At 34.7% G+C, this 17,141-nt stretch overlaps 2 protein-coding genes across 2 annotated transcripts; both read right to left on the bottom strand.

Moving 5' to 3' along the window:
- Window positions 1-2,180: 2,180 nt before the first annotated feature.
- LOC125588510 lies at window positions 2,181-3,611 on the bottom strand. Its single transcript, XM_048759888.1, has one exon. The coding sequence runs from the start codon at window positions 3,609-3,611 to the stop codon at window positions 2,181-2,183; it is 1,431 nt and encodes a 476-aa protein (XP_048615845.1).
- Window positions 3,612-6,518: 2,907 nt separating this feature from the next.
- Window positions 6,519-7,394, bottom strand: LOC106417644. Its single transcript, XM_013858422.3, has one exon. The coding sequence runs from the start codon at window positions 7,292-7,294 to the stop codon at window positions 6,749-6,751; it is 546 nt and encodes a 181-aa protein (XP_013713876.2). The 5' UTR covers window positions 7,295-7,394; the 3' UTR covers window positions 6,519-6,748.
- Between the last annotated feature and the right edge of the window lie 9,747 nt (window positions 7,395-17,141).

The following is a 17,141-nucleotide window of genomic DNA, read 5'->3' as shown; positions in this document are numbered from 1 at the left end:
TGCACCAAATGTAATCGCAGATTTCTGTAAATTCACAAGCTGACCTGTAGCTTTGCCATACTCCTCTAATAATCTCATCAGCTCTTTCGCCTGATCCTCCTCTGCTTTACAAACAAATAAACAGTCGTCGGCGAAAAGCATGTGATCAACTATTGGACCCTCATTGGAGAATTTGATCCCTTGGATACTTCCTTGCTGTTCAGCCTTTGCTAGTAGAAGGATTAAGCCTTCAGTACAAAGCACAAAGAGGAAGGGCGATAGAGGATCTCCTTGTCTAAGACCCCTCTCCGGTTTGATCTTTCCGTAAGGCTGATTGTTGATCAAAGCTGAGAAAGTTACCGACGAAATGCAGAACATAACCCTGTCGACCCACGTTTTATCAAAGCCCATTGCCAACAACAAAGCATTCAAATAAGACCATTCTACTCTGTCGTAAGCTTTCGACATATCCGACTTGATTGCCATGTAAGAATTTGAGAACTTGTCGTTCGTTCTCAAAGCATGGATGATTTCGTGAGCAACCAGAATATTGTCGGTTATTAATCTCTCTTCAACAAACGCAGATTGCGATTGAGACACCAAAATAGGAAGCATGGGTTTGAGCCTGGTTACAATAATGTTGGACACAATTTTATACAACACCGAACAGAGATTGATAGGTCTCAGGTCCGACATCTGGAGTGGGTCCTCAATCTTGGGTAACAAGCATAAGAGAGTGTAGTTCCAGTCCACCGGGAAGGTACCATTCATGAAGAAACTTTGGACTTCTGCAGTAACCTGAGCTCCGATCACCTCCCAATATCTTTGAAAGAACAGCCCTGTCATGCCATCAGCCCCTGGTGCACTACTTCCTTTTATAGTAAAGACCGCTTCCTTGACTTCCTCTTTAGACACTGGTCTTACTAGATCTTCATTCATCTGTTTGGTAACCCTTGACTTGAAACCTTGAAAGAAATCTGAAAAGGTATCAGGGTTTGTGGATTTGAACAAATTCTGAAAATAGGCAGTGGCAACGTCTCCTTTTTCTTTCTCCCCAAATTGTTCAGTGTCTTTAGAGTCGATCAATTTATTGATCCTCTTTTTTCCCCTATTATACTTGACCGATGCATGATAAAACTTAGTGTTTGCATCTCCTTTAGTAGCCCATTTTTCTTTGCTCTTTTGACTCCGGAACAGCTCCTCTTCTTTATAGGCCTGCACCAATTCTTTCTTCATCCAAATCAGTCTAGGCGTTGATGGAAACATACCTGACTGTTCCATCTCCAGGCTCTGCTGTAAGTTCCTGATCTTATCTCTAGCGTTAAGAGATTCCGTCCTTTTCCAATTGCTGATTTTCTTTCTGCAAATCTTCAGCTTGTCATAAACTGAGACTTCAAAGAAAGGATGATTTGTCAGCCATGCTTTTTTAATAGTTTCAGTGACCACCGGTTTGGATATGAAGCGACAATCAAATCTGAAGCTTCCTCTATACAGGTTTGGCTTTGGTTCAAGAGATACCAAAACCGGACGATGGTCTGATCCTCTTTTATCCAAAAAAACTTGTTTCGATTTTGGGAAGTAGTTGAACCACGCTTTATTTCCAAAACATCTGTCCAACTTGCTCTGGATGCTATGGATACCCCTGATACCACCCCAAGTGAAGCTGTTGCCGATGCCAACCAGTTCCAATAACTCACAAACCTCTAGCATGTTGTTGAAGTCGGTGAAATTAGACTCACTTAGCCTTGGACCCCCTGATTTTTCCCCGTTATTTCTTATGGCATTGAAATCCCCCACTACACACCAAGGTGCTTTACGGTTTACTCCAATCCTTGATAACCTTTCCCACACCTTAGGTCTTTCTCCTCTAACAGGTTCACCATATACACATGACACAAAATAGCATAGATATCCGGATCTAATAGAAAAGTCTAAAAGATGCTTGTCGACAAACTTAAACTCAATATTTACAGAGTTCATCCACATGAGTGCTAAACCTCCGCTGTACCCAACCGGATCCACTGTATAGATCCTGTCATAGCCTAGCCACTCTTGTAAATCAACGAGAACATCACGCTTATTTTTAGTTTCCATCAAGAACAGAACATCAGGGAAATGATCACGCTTCAATTCCCTTAGACGCGGAATCACCAAATCTTGTTCACGGCCCAAGCCTTGGCAATTCCAACTCAGAAGCGCCATTAGATATTGGACGGTCCCTCATTTGGGACCACCATTGGCTTCTTACACCGCGCAGAGTTTTGAGATGTCTCCACATCAGATGAAACTTTCCTTTTAGCGCATGTAGTCAATTTGTTCTTACTTTGCAGACCTTCCTCTTGCGGACCTTTGATTGTCCCCTTTCCATTGAGCTTTCTCTTGAACGTTCCAGGTCTTCTTCTCGGTTTAACCTTTCTCTGTTTAGTCCCGGAAGTACCAGATTCAAAGAACCCAATACTATAACCCGTTGAACTATACTGAGAGAAGCTGGCTAAGGCGACAGGTTCATGTACCATTTGCTCTGATTGTATCGATTCTAACCTTCCAACCAAGGACATTGCTCTTCCAGATCGAATCGCACCACCCATCAGCTTATCTTGTTCAGTTATATCTTGAATCTCAGTGTGCTTTTTCTGATCTTTAAAATCAAACACCACGCCCTTACCCTTATCCAGCATAGACGTGAAGATAGGGGCCGGCTCCAACCTAAGCACGGCTTTCTGTCCCAAAGGATCATGCTCCAAATCCTTTAGGGAGTTTATGATTCTTTCTTTCCTTGCCATCTGTTCTGGACCATTTGCTGTAAGAAGATATTGACGCATTCCTTCCAGAACTTCATCAGCAATTTTTCGTCTCCCCGTAGCCGGGTTAACTCCTACTTGGCTTTCCTTTATCACCCCAAAAAGAGGGTCTGATTCTTTGATTATCGGAGCTGGAGATAATGCGATTCTCTGAGTAACAGAAGTCTCCACATCTTCAGACTGAGACGCCTTTTTTCTCTCAAAAGGACAGTGGTCTTGATCATGCGTCAATCGTTGGCAAATGTAGCATCGCTTTTGAATACGCTCGTAGTCGTAAAGGATGCTTACGACTTCTCCTCCAGGCAAAGTCACTTCCTTTGCTCTTCTGAGAGGTTTTGTGAGATCAAATCTGACCTTCACTCTGACATAATCAGTGGTCTGAGGTTTGTCTGGATCAAAGGCCACTACTATCACCATACCGGCAAAATCTCCTAGAGCAGTGAGGGCTTTGGAAGTGTAGTGATTAACCGGTATGTTCCGCATCCGAACCCATACCTCTATGAACTGTAGATAGTCAGGAGGAGGTTTAGCTACCCATCTTTCGGTGGCCAGAGACCATTGATTGAAAGAATGAACTCCTCTCTCCAAGATGTCCACTAGGTCTTGCTCATACTTGAAAATAAACTGGAACCTGTCTTTGGATAAAGCAATTCCTTGAACTCTCTCATAAAGTTGCCATTTCCTCGGCATATCCTTTATGAGGTCAGACATCTTCTGCTGGCTGGGGTTGAGAAGACGACCAACGAGGCTGAGACAATTTCTTGCGGTAGAATAGTACTCCGGAAGATCTGGCATAATGAAGGGTTCCTCATCTTCTTCTTCCATCGTCATCTTAGACATAGCTTTGTCTATATTGAAAGACATAATCTTCTGGAATGTAGATATATCTTGATCGACTGTGCTTGAATTTTCTTGATTTTCTTTCAGAAACGCAAACTTAACTGAAGAGATAAGATTTGAGAGAAAATGTGAAAAAGAAGGCAAAAGTGGTTGGAATTTTAGATCTAAAACGTGTTTATTAGCCAAGAGCTCCTCTTAACCAAAAGTCAAAGACAATAATTAAGAGAGAGAGTCAATCGCCCAAAAGAGGGAGCCAGAGAGAAGAACTCGACGATGCGTGGAAGATTTTCTCCATCTTCACAAAACCACAAATGAAAACATCAGATTATGATTATTATTGTCACGATCGGCGTTTGGAAATTTTTTGACTATATAAATGTATGTTAATATAAATATATAGCAATATGATTCTTGTGAAAAAGCTTTTATTTTAGGAATATGATAATATTATATTATCTTTTGACTATATAGATGTATGCTAATATAAATATATATTCGTGAATAAAATGTGTCATATTTTTGTAAAAAAGAAATAAATGTATTAGCAATATGATTTTTGTAATAAAAATTATGCTTTATATTAAAATGGACCGCTATATTATATATGTAGACGAACAATAAATGCTTAGCATTTATATTCTTACTCCTTCCGTTCCCGAAAGTAAGATTTTCTAGAGTTTTTACGTTTATTAAGAATATAATAAATGTTTATTATTTAATTTATTATTTATTTTTAATATATTTTCTCATAAATATCCACCAATAAAATTCAATCAATTCAAATATTCACAATTAATTTTTCTCAAAAGTATACAAAAGTACCTTAAAAATATAGAAAATAAAATATATTTTTGTGGAACAAGAATAAACTCTAGAAAATCTTACTTCGTAAACGGAAGAAGTATAATTTAGTGGTCCATTTTACTATTAGAATTTTAGTCATGTAATAAAGTTTTGAAGGTTAGCCCAAGCAATTTGTTGATTTGTTTCTTATTTCCTTCTATTTTAGATTATATTAAAATTATGGTTCAGCCTACGCTTAAATTTAGTATTGAGGCAAAATGCTTTCCGCAAAATGCTCATCTTTATAGTTTTTTTTTTTTTTGATAATCCAGGGTTCCCCACTTACGTGGATCATTCCCTGGGTCCGGTTAGGCAGCGGTCCACTTCACCCGGGAGGGCTATACCTGGGCTGGGGACAAAGCCCAACACCCAGTACCGCATTTGATGACAAGATGGGCAGTTCTCCTCCGTCTGGCGTCAAACCCGGGAGCATGACAATTGGCCCCCAAAATCCTTACCAAACGAGCTACCACATCCCGTCTGCTCATCTTTATAGTTTGGCAATCTTTTTCGATGCTTCAGCCAATTCAGTATTCGGACTCCAAATACTAACTAAACATGTGACCAAGTGATGCACGCTAAATACCAAACGTGGAAATAAAATAATTATCTAGATATTTGGAGGTTTTTAGTCGGATTATCGATTTTCTAATCTGTATTATTTCCTCTCATATGAATATTCAGTTTATGCATATTTAAAACCTATATTTTATTCGGATATTAGGTAGTATTCAATATTCATTAGATAAATAATAATAAAATTTATAAAATAAAAAATAAAATTTAATATAAAATAAAAATATTTTATCATAAATTTTTTTTTTTAAACTCTAATAACTATATAATAAATTTAATAAATAAAAAATTATAAACTTACACTTAAGTGTATATATATATATCGGAGCCAAAACCAGGCCTGAAAACATTTATGTGAAATATTTGTATGGAACATCCACTTTTGTTGGGCTCTTATTAAAAGAAATATATATATTTGGTTTAAATGCATATACATTACTATAATTAGTGTTATATTCATAAGTAAATTACCAAAAACTATAAATAAATATATATATATATATATATAAAGTAAAATATAAAATATAAATCTTTATTAGGACTTAAATATAAACAAAATTGATAATAAAAGGTTATTGTGTTATTAAATATATGTTTGATTTTTAACGAAAATAAATAATTTAAACTATTTTGTAGAAAATCAATAAATATATATTTAAAATTGTAAATAATATAATTTATATTTATTTTGAATAGGATACCAAAAGGCCGGTTCTAATCAAAACATGAATACATTTTTAAAATAATATTAATATTTGTTTTCCTAAAATAACATATCCAATTAGTATAAATTTATACATTTTTCATTTTAATTGAATCTCAATGATTAATAATACTAGCGAGTAGAGGTGGACACGAATGGGATATTTAATTTTTTATTATTTGTGATTTACGATAGAAACTATTTAAAGTGATATTCAATAAATTAATAAACACTATAAAATACTAAATTTTTTCGTCTTTGAATTGGACTGGTTCAAAATATGAAACAAATTGATAAAATATTAAAATAACCATTGTTAATCATTGACGCGGTTAATGAAACACCGCCTTTTAGACACGGACACTTGTAAGTTTCTCAAGACTTGAATTAGTAACGTGTCTGTTTACGTGGACAGTCTAAGAGGAAACCAAACCCAACTTTACATATAAAGATTTCAAATTAGATTTCAAAGAAACAACTATAGGTTTTGTTTAAAGAATTTAACGAACAACAAAAATTTAAAAGATTATATATATTTTTAGTTTGCTTGTCTCAAGTTTGCTTGTCTCAATAAGCGAATAGAAATTTAAAACTTTAAATTTGATTCTGACAACACAATTGTTCGGATGGGACCGGTAAAGCCACTTGAATTAGATTTGCATTTCTTACTCTTGTTCAGTTCTCTTTTTCTTTTCTTTTGATCAACTCTTGTTCAGTTCTCTAGTTCTTTGATAGTAGGGTCTGTGTCTTTTAATAACTTAACAGACAAATTTAAAGACAAAACAACAAAATAGTATATCATTATCAGTAGTCCCACTAGAAATTTAATAACTAATGAAAGAAAGAAATATAAATATAGTAGCTAAAACAAATAAAAGAGAAACCCAGTAATAAAAAGGAATAATTCCATAAAATATTCAAAAAAATTTCTTCATCATATTTGGTCTTTACTTTTTCATTTTTACCCAACTTCTTGCTTGTTTCCCTATTCTACCCCTATGAACTTCTACATGAACAGTTCTGACTGCAGTAACGTGTAATAGTTAGCAGCTTCATCTTCAAGCTCCCAAAGCCCATTACCAAACCCATCATCTATTAAACTAAACTCATCAATGTAATCTTGATTAGTTTCATTCTTAATCATCTCATAATGACTCCCGCCAAAGTCAGTGTTAGGTATCCCTAGTTCGTCGTCGGAAGCTTCAAGAAGATGCTTCATCACTTTCTCCTTCTCGCCTTCATACTCGTCTTCCTTTGAATCACACGAAGAAGAGGTGGAGGAGCAAGCCGAAGAAGAGAGAGCAGGATTCGCAAAAACGGCAGCGTTTTCCTCTTCCGTAGAGATCTCTTGCTGAAGTGAGGTGATTAGGGAAGCTAAATCATGTTCTGCTTCATTTTTTGCTTCTTCATCATATAAGAGACATTGTACTTGATTGTACACGGTAGAAGATGAAGAAGGCTTTTGTCTTTTTGTATCTTCTTGAAGCATGGTATCTTGTTCATATTCTTCTCTTTGGCGTTTCAATGGCGATGATGCTGCTTTTTCTGCCATTGTTTGGAAAGAAGAGAGATTACGATGTAGAGTGGTTTCTTTAGCGTTTTAAATCATAAGAGAGAGAGAATATCGTGTGGTATGATGAGAGAGAGGAGGAGACTAAAAATGTTTATATAGAGAAAGGGTGTGGTCAAAAGGGTTTTTTTATTTAACAAAATAATGACGTGAATTAATGTTAAACATAAAATTTATTAAGAAATAATTTGTTGGTGCGTGCATGTCAGGAGAGAGACATGTGTTAGCTTTTTCATATTTCGCATCACACCGAGAAAAAATTTAAATGGATGGTCTACAGCTACTTTTATCATCTGGTCACCTGGTCACCTGGTCACCTGGTCACCTGGTCACCTGGTCACCTGGTCAAGATATGTTTTAATGCATGGTCTAAATGCATCTGGTCTACATTTTTATGTTTATATTCATTACTAAAAGTATACGTTTTTATGGAAAAAAAAATGCTATATAGAATTAATTTTTCGATCTGAATTCATGTATAGTGTTAAGAATTCTATTTTAAGTGAAGCTGTCCTAGATATCCAAAACTAGACCTCATCATTTGAGTACCCACTAAGATTCGAATGGATATTTTAGATTTTAATTCTAATTTATATCATACCCAAAATTCCATTTTAATAAATTTGGATGTACTGATCGGATTTGAATATAACACATTAGATTTAGATAAGTTTTGTATTACATCATAGAACCCATAAAATAATCATATATCATTCAGATTCGGGTTATATCGGATCGGTTCGGATAACCCGAAGTAAAATCTCGAATTTGTAAGCAAAACATAAAAATATATACTTATTTATATAGAATTGAGTATTTAAAGTACTTATATAAATTTTAAATATTTATTTTTAGATATCATATCAAATAAATATAAAATTGAATATCTGAAGTATATATTTATGTTTCAAATACATATATTGCATACTAATTGAGATATTTAGGTCGGTTTCTTCGGATATTATTTTGGATTTTTTGGATTTTTTGGATCCGTTCAGGTTTGGTAAATAGTACTTTACAAAATTCAGTCGAGTATATCTTACATTTCATGCTGGGTACAAACGGTTTTTCAGTTTGAGTTCGGTTCGGAATTTGGATTACGGATTTTATGTCCAAGACTACCTAAAACCACCTAAATATCTCCATTATTACCAAGTTAATCATAAGAAACTCCACGGAAAATAAATATTTGTAGTCATTTAATAGGTCATATGGCCGTAGAGCTGGAAATTTTAATCATTGCCCGCGGGCCCTGCCCCGTTTGACCCGCCGCGGGGCGGATGCGGGTCGAACCATTTGAAATTTTTAAATCGTGGGTACGGATGCGGGTCGAGATTATTTTGAGCAAGGCGGCTGCGGGTCAGCCGAATTTGAATCGCGGGTACCCGCCAACCCGCAAATTAAAAAAAAAAAACATTTTTGAAAAAAAAACATTTTTTCGTAAAATATATAAAAAACAATAAATATTTGTATAATTTTAATTATAAATATATTTTTTTAATAGTATTTTTTAAAAATAACTATTATATAAATAAAAAATAATTATTTTTAATTAAAATAATTATTATATAATTAGAAAATAATCATTTTTAATTAAAATAACTATTTTTAATATAATTAATATTACCCGCGGGTTTGGCGGATTACCCGCGGGTTTTGGCGGGGCGGGTGCGGATATAAAAGTTTTTGTTTGCGGGTTATGCGGGTCGAGTTTTTGAATTGAAAAAATGATTCGATCCGCGGCGGGGCGGGGCGGGTTGGGGCGGGTTGATCCGCGAACCCAGCACTATATGGCCGACTAACAATAGCGAAAAGTAGATTTACGAATTAATTTTTACGAGTTAAATATAAATGTAAATATACAGATAACAATCTCCGACTAATTACATTAAATCATCCATAAACATCCGCTTAGCACCGAATATTCTCTGTAATGAAGACTTACTTGATCTCTGCCACCTCAATCAGTTTTGTTTGTGTATATGATTATCGCCGAAGAAAATATATATACACTTGTAATAAACGTGAAGAATGAATGTCAAGAATACTCGCACCCAAAATGTATATGCACGTATATTATATAGAGTCTGAGTCACTATGCATGCACACAGTAAATCCTATTTTTTAACTTTTCTATAAATCGATCATTTCGATTGATTGTAATACACCAACTCTCATTCTTCTTATAACACATTCTCTCTTATTATCAGTGTTATCTTCTTCCTGCGGATATAAAATTTTGCCTTTATTTTAATTTCTCTATACTATAAAATTATAAGTTGTTTTATAACACGTTATCAGCACAATCACTCTGCGATTCGATAAAATTTATATGTATCATATTTACTCTGCTATAATGGCCGGTATACCGCCTATATTATTATTAATAATTTTATAGTGGCTGTTTTAATTATTATTATTTATCTATATTAACGTGGGCGGTATGTCGCCTCGTTAATAAACCTTAATTGCTAATTACACTATAATTATTGGTTTGGGTGTGTCGCCGCGTAATTGATTTAATGTTATAATTTTTATATCACCATAATATGTAGGCCTGGGTATTTTAATCTGGACCCGAAGACCCGAACCGGAACCGACCCAAAAATACCTGACCCGAAATCGGACCGAAAATTTACAAGTACCTTTTGGGTCTAAATTTTTTTACCCGAAAGAACCGGAACCGAAAAGGAACCGACCCGAATAGACCCGGACCCGAAAAGAATCGACCCGAATAGATCCGACCCGATAAGAACCGATTTGTACCCGACTTAAAAACATTTATATCTAAAACTATGATGTTTTTGTGTTCTATTTTATATATATTATTTTATGATTTGGTTGAAATATATTTTGTTAACAACATTTGTTATTATTTTTTAACATTTTTAAAGTAATATAAAGCTTTAAAATGTAAAATTTAGAGTTTTAAAATGTTTTATTTTAATTATTAATAATTTCATTTAAGTTGTTTTGTAAAATTTTAGATATATATGACAAATATTCAACTAAAGTTGATGGAATTGGCTATATCATGTCCTTTTCAGATCCTAAATACCCGAACCCGATCCGGACCCGATGTGGACCCGAAAAATTACGGGTATTTTATGGGTATTTTAATTATAGACCCGAACCGACCCGGACCCGAGAAGAACCGACCCGAACCCGAACCGAAAATTTCTAAGTACCTATTGGGTCTAAATATTTAGGACCCGAAAAGAACCAGACCCGAAAGGAACCGGCCCGAACCCGACTCGAAGACCCGAACGCCCAGACCTAATAATATGATTGATATTTGTTTGTTTATTATATTATGGTTATTATATAAATTTTTGGTCACCTTTATCAAAAATTATGAAATTTACGGAATTTGGTTGACTGAATATTACAATATTTTCATATTGATTTTCGGTTCATACGATTTAATCCCAACGGTAACAAAGAAAAAATTTCAAAATTTTTACCCTTTTCAAACGGCTATGAACAGTGTTTTTCATCTATAAATACACTCATACTTCACTCATTTACTTCATCCAAAACATTTCATCTTCTCTCAATATTTTTAAATCGCTCAATTCCGGTTTTTCACTGCAAGAAAGATGATTCGCATATTTTTGGTCTTATGTGCAATTTTTATTTTTGCTTCTATGTACGATCTTTTTATTGGAGAATTTGCTCCTGAAGAATTTACGCTTAATGCCGGTTTACTTTTCTATGCGTTGTTTCTCCTTGTAATTGTGTGTATTATTAATATAAATGGTTCGTTTTAAAATTACGAAATTCTAATAAAATATATTATTTTGTGTTTTAGAAATACAAATGGCAAACATCGAGAAACTCCAGTTCCCGGCTCAGAAAATAACTGGCAAAAATTACGTCGGATGAGTCACAAACTTGAAACCATATCTGGTGATGAAAAAGATAACCGAAACAATTGTAATCGGTATCAAATCACCACCCGAGCATATAGCCGAAGCGATAATCTTCCTGAATAAGCATTTAGATGAAAATCTAACGAACGACTATGCAAGCATAGAAGACCCAGCTGAACTGTGGCAAGCTTTAAAAGAAAGGTTCGATAACCAGAGACAAGTCAACCTCCCTCACGCTCTAGAGGAGTGGAAAAATCTGAGGTTCCAAGATTTTCAAAAAGTTGAGGATTACAATTCCGCAGTGCTGAGGATAGTTTTACTCCTAAAGTATTGTGGTAACACTGTCTCTGAGGCAGAAATGATGAATACAACATACAATACTTTCCACAAACAGCTTCACTTCTTGCCCGAAATTTACAGAAAATGCAGGTACACGAGATTTTCTGAATTGATGGTTGCGCTCATGTTGGCTGAAAAGAACAATGAGCTCCTGATCAAAAACCACAATTCCCGACCTACGGGAGCCAAAGCATTTCCTGAAGTGAATGCTACGGCGATAGAAAATTCGGAAAGGAGAAACCAGACCAACCGAGGTCATGGTCACCGTTTCAACAACAAACGTGGAAAAATTTACAATCCCAAATGGAAGGGATCTAACAAGTGGGTTAGATCCGGACAAGTTACTAGGGGTAAAGAAACTCAAGAAGATATCACCCAGAAGCGTGAGACAGTGTGTTACAGATGTGGCTGTAAAGGACATTGGTCCTGTACCTGTCGTACTCCTCCACATCTCTGTAAGTTATATCAAGAGTCCACGAAAGGCAAAGCTAAAGAAGTGAACCTCACTGAAAACTTTGAAGGGACATCGTACCTCGATGCCTCCGACTTCGCAAATGAGTTGGACTAGATTTCTCCTGAAGAGAGCCGAAATGCTTATAATAAGACTATTGAATAGTTTTCAATATTGTCATGTATAATTATTACATTTCCTGTTTTAAACAAATAATGATGTTTCAACATCACTTTAATGTATAATTATTGTGTGTTTCCTTATATAATTATTATATGAATGAATTTTATGTCTTCTTTTGATAATATTTATGACAATTTCTGAAATGGATCAAAATGCTAATGGAGCAAAATCCAAGAAACGGATTCGTGAAATATGCATACGATATAGTGGAACAACACACACTATTCTGAGACAAAAGAGATATTTCTCCGATATAAAACCGACAAGAATTGTCGTCAATACGATATCAGGTCATGCAGACGTGATTGAAGGAACTGGTAAAGCAAACTTTACGTTTCCGAATGGAAAAAAAATTTCCATAAATAATGCTCTATATTCACTGAGTCCTAAAAGGAATTTGTTGAGTTTTAAAGACATATATCTTCACGGATATGATACTCAGTCTGCAACTGAGGATGAAAAGAAATACATGTATGTAACTTCTGAGAAATGTGGCAGAAAACACATATTGGAAAAGTTTCCAGAACTTCCTTCGGGGCTACACCATACTTATATCGATGAGATCGAATCAAATCTTGTAGTAAAACGGAACCCAGGAGAGTTCACATTATGGCATGATCGCCTCGGCCATCCAGGCACTACAATGATGCGTAAAATCATAGAAAGTTCACATGGTCAATCACTGAAAATCCAGGAGATTTCTCAAGAGAATAAAATGACATGTGTTGCATGTTCTCTAGGAAAATTGATCGTAAGACCATCGCCAACCAAAATAGATAAAGAATCACCAAAGTTCCTTGAAAGAATTCAAAGCGATATATGTGAACCTATACACCCATCTTGTGAACCATTCCACTATTTTATGGTATTAATTGACGCATCCAGTAGATGGTCACACGTTTGTCTATTATCATCTCGAAATGTGGCATTTGCGAGTTTTTTTAACTCAGATAATCAAACTGCGAGCATAGTTTCATGATTATACTATTAAAAGAGTTAGGCTAGACAACGCTGGTGAATTCACATCCCAAGCATTCAATGACTATTGTATGGTAATGAGAATTGATGTTGAACATTCGATTGCTCATGTTCATACGCAAAATGGTTTGGCAGAATCTTTAATTAAGCGTCTGCAATTGATTGAAGGACCATTGATCATGAGATCAAAACTTCCAACCTCTGTATGGGGACATGCCATTTTGCATGCAGAAGCACTCATTCGGATCAGACCGAGTGCATACCATAAGTATTCCCCACTACAGTTAGCATTTGGTCGAGAACCAAACATTTCCCACTTTAGAATCTTTGGTTGTGCTATATATGTGCCTGTAGCACCACCACAACGTACAAAGATGGGACTACAAAGAAGATTAGGAATATATGTTGGTTGTGATTCTCCATCAATTATACGATATCTAGAACCACAGACTGGTGACGTCTTCACGGCACGTTTCGCTGATTGTCATTTTGATGAGAAAGTATTCCCAGTTCTAGGGGGAGAAAACAAAAATGTAGAAAATAATATCAAATGGAGTGTACCTTCGTTATTATATCTTGATCCTCCTACTAAAGAGTCTGAACTAGAAGTTCGACGAATCATGCATTTACAGAGTATAGCTAATCAGCTACCTGATGCATTTGCGGATACCAAAACGGTAACTAAATCTCATATACCAGCTGTGAATGCTCCTGTTTGTATCAAAATATCAAATGAGCAAGGAAAATCAGATGATACACAATAATCTAAAACACGCTTGCAGCGTGGCAGACCTGCTGGTTCTAAGAATAAAAATCCTAGAAAAGAGAAGGATGTCAAGATTAATGACACATCCAAAATAGCAGAAAGTATTTTGGAAGAAACAAATAATGAGGATGCTGAGAAAGTTGAGCATCATGAGTCGGAAAGTAATCATGAAATTTCTATCAACTACGTTCATAATAAGAAGATATGGAATAGAAATGAACAAGATGATCTTGATGATGCTTTTTCATATATTGTGTCAAGTGAAATAAATGAAGAAATCGATGATCCAGAACCAAAATTTGTCTATGAATGTCAAAAGAGACATGATTGAGAACAATGGAAAGATGCAATACAAGCCGAACTTGATTCACTTAATAAACGAAAAGTATTTGGATCTATTGTACTCACACCTGCAGATGTGAGATCAGTTGGGTACAAATGGGTTTTCATTCGAAAGCGAAATGAGAAAAATTAGGTTACGAGATACAAAGCTCGTCTAGTGGCTCAAGGTTTTTCTCAAAGACCTGGAATCGATTATGAAGAAACATATTCTCCTGTTATGGATGCAATCACGTTTAGATTCCTGATGAGTCTAGCAGCTTATAAAAATCTAGAGATGCGTCTCATGGATGTTGTTACAGCTTATCTATATGGATCATTAGATATTGATATCTACATTAAGAGTGTTGTGGAATAAAATTGCAAAGATCTCTATATGGGTTAAAGCAATCTTGACGTATGTGGTATAATCGTCTAAGTGATCATTTAACAAAAAAGGATATGTGAATGATCCTATATGCCCATGTGTTTTCATCAAGAAAACAATATCCGGATTTGTAATAATCGCGGTATATGTTGATGATCTTAACATTATCGGAACTCAAAAGGAAATACAAAAGGCATCAGACTATCTCAAAGGAGAATTTGAGATGAAAGATCTTGGACAGACACAGTATTGCCTTGGCCTACAAATAGAACATTCACAAAATGGTATATTTGTGCATCAATTCACATACACTAAAAGAGTGTTGAAACGATTTAACATGGATAAATCAATTCCTCTTAGCACCCCGATGGTCGTTAGGTCACTTAATATTGAAAGTGATCTATTTCGACCACCTGAGGAGAAAAGAGAGATACCTGGTCCGGAAGTATCATATCTAAGTGCAATTGGAGCGCTGATGTACTTTGCAAATTGTACACAGCCTGATATATCATTTGCTGTGAATCTTTTGGCAAGATTCAGCTCATCTCCAACTCGAAGACATTGGAATGAGATTAAACATGTTTTTCGTTACCTCCAAGGGACCATTGATTTAGGCTTGTTTTATCTTAAAAGTTCAGAATGTCAAATGGTTGGTTTTGCAGATGCAGGATATCTTTCAGATCCACACAAAGCCCGCTCACAAACAGGATACGTTTTCACGATCGGAGGCACTGCTATATCTTGGCGTTCTCAGAAAAAAACGCTCGTGGCTACTTCTTCAAATCATGCTGAGATCATTGCACTCCATGAAGCAAGTAGAGCATGTGTATGGCTAAGATCAATAAGCCGACACATCTGTTCAAGCAGCGGGATTGACGAAAATACGGAGCCAACTATTCTATATGAAGATAATGCAGCATGTGTTGCTCAAACAAAGGACAGATATATCAAAAGCGATAGAACAAAGCATATTCATCCGAAGTTCTTCTCATACACTCAAGAGCTCGTGAAGAAGAAAGAGATTGAAGTAAGATATGTCCGATCATGCGACAATCCAGCTGACCTCTTCACAAAATCACTTCCGACTTCGGTATTTAGAAAAGATATCCATAACATTGAAATGCGTCATCAGAAGGATCTATGACTGCTCATTCGAGGGAGAGCTTACATAGTTGTACTCTTTTTACCTTACTACGGATTTTCCCATTGGGTTTTCCTGGAAAGGTTTTTAACAAGGCAACAAAGACGTTAAGCAAGAGACGATAGTGACACCGGTCTCCAAGGGGGAGTGTTATAAACGTGAGAATGAATGTCAAGAATACACGCACCGAAAATTGACATTTTCGTGTGTACGTATATTATGTGGAGCCCGCGTCACTATGCATGCACAGTAAATCCTACTTTTTAACTTCTATATAAATCGATCATTTCGATCGATTGTAATACACCATCTCTCCTTCTTCTTATAACACATTCTCTCTTATTATCAGTATTATCTTCTTCATGCGGGTATAAAATTTTGCCCTTATTTAAATTTCTCAATACTATAAAATTATAAGTTATTTTATAACAACACTTATAAATCGGGACATGAATATGAAGTAGATAGTTCCCAAAAATATAATAAAAGCTCACAAATAGATAGTTTTAAAAGAATTTTTTTAGGATAGCACTTTTAAAGTTTTTGTCACAAAAATAGTTCTAAATGAAGAAAATGACCAAAATAAATTTTATTAAAGGATAAAAATATATTTTACCCTAGGGTTAACTAATCTAGATTTATGGTTTATAGTTAAGGGGTGGCGTTTTGGGGATAGGATTTCAAATTTTAAAAAAGAGAAAAAAAATTAAAAATTTCAAAAGAAAAAGAGACTATATTGGTCATTTTCTTTCTTGAATGCTATTTTTGTGACAAAAATTTTTAAAAGAACTATTTGAGAGAATCACCGTAGTTTTAAAAGGTTACATCCTTTCTATTATTCTTCAAACTTTTAAGATTTTTTATTTATAGCTGACATTAATTCTTTCAAAGATAAAACGATATATAGTAAAAACTCTATAAATTAATAATATTAGAACTTCAGTATTTTATTAATTTATAGAGTTATAAATTTACAAAAATATCTTTTTTAGATATTTCTATTTTAAGATATACTTTTTATAAAATAAAAAACATATTTAATTTTAGGGTATATACATTAATTAAAATTTTAAACTTTAACATTTATATTAGTTTATTTTCTTATTTGATGTATATAAAATATGTATCATAGAATTTAAATATGGTTTTAGATATAATCTTTCTAAATTTCAACAAAATATTTTAAATATTTACAAGCTTTTATTATATTTGTGGGAACTATCTACTTGATAATTCATGTCTCTTTTATCACGTGGATTTGCCAAATATGACTCAAAACTTGACTTTGATTGTAAAAATATACTCAAACTTGAATCAAATGCAAAACTAACCTAAAAGCCTTGTGAAATTACAGTCAGCCCCTTGTGACCAAACAAAAAAACATAAGCCATTT

Source organism: Brassica napus, chromosome C6, assembly GCF_020379485.1.
Source record: "Brassica napus cultivar Da-Ae chromosome C6, Da-Ae, whole genome shotgun sequence".
Taxonomy (NCBI): domain Eukaryota; kingdom Viridiplantae; phylum Streptophyta; class Magnoliopsida; order Brassicales; family Brassicaceae; genus Brassica; species Brassica napus.
Note: the sequence above shows the minus strand (reverse complement) of the source record. Positions and strands in the feature narration are given on the sequence as shown.

Coding starts and splice junctions, on each gene's coding strand:
- LOC125588510 (XM_048759888.1), bottom strand. CDS start 3,611: ATGACGATGGAAGAAGAAGATGAGGAACCCTTCATTATGCCAGATCTT.
- LOC106417644 (XM_013858422.3), bottom strand. CDS start 7,294: ATGGCAGAAAAAGCAGCATCATCGCCATTGAAACGCCAAAGAGAAGAA.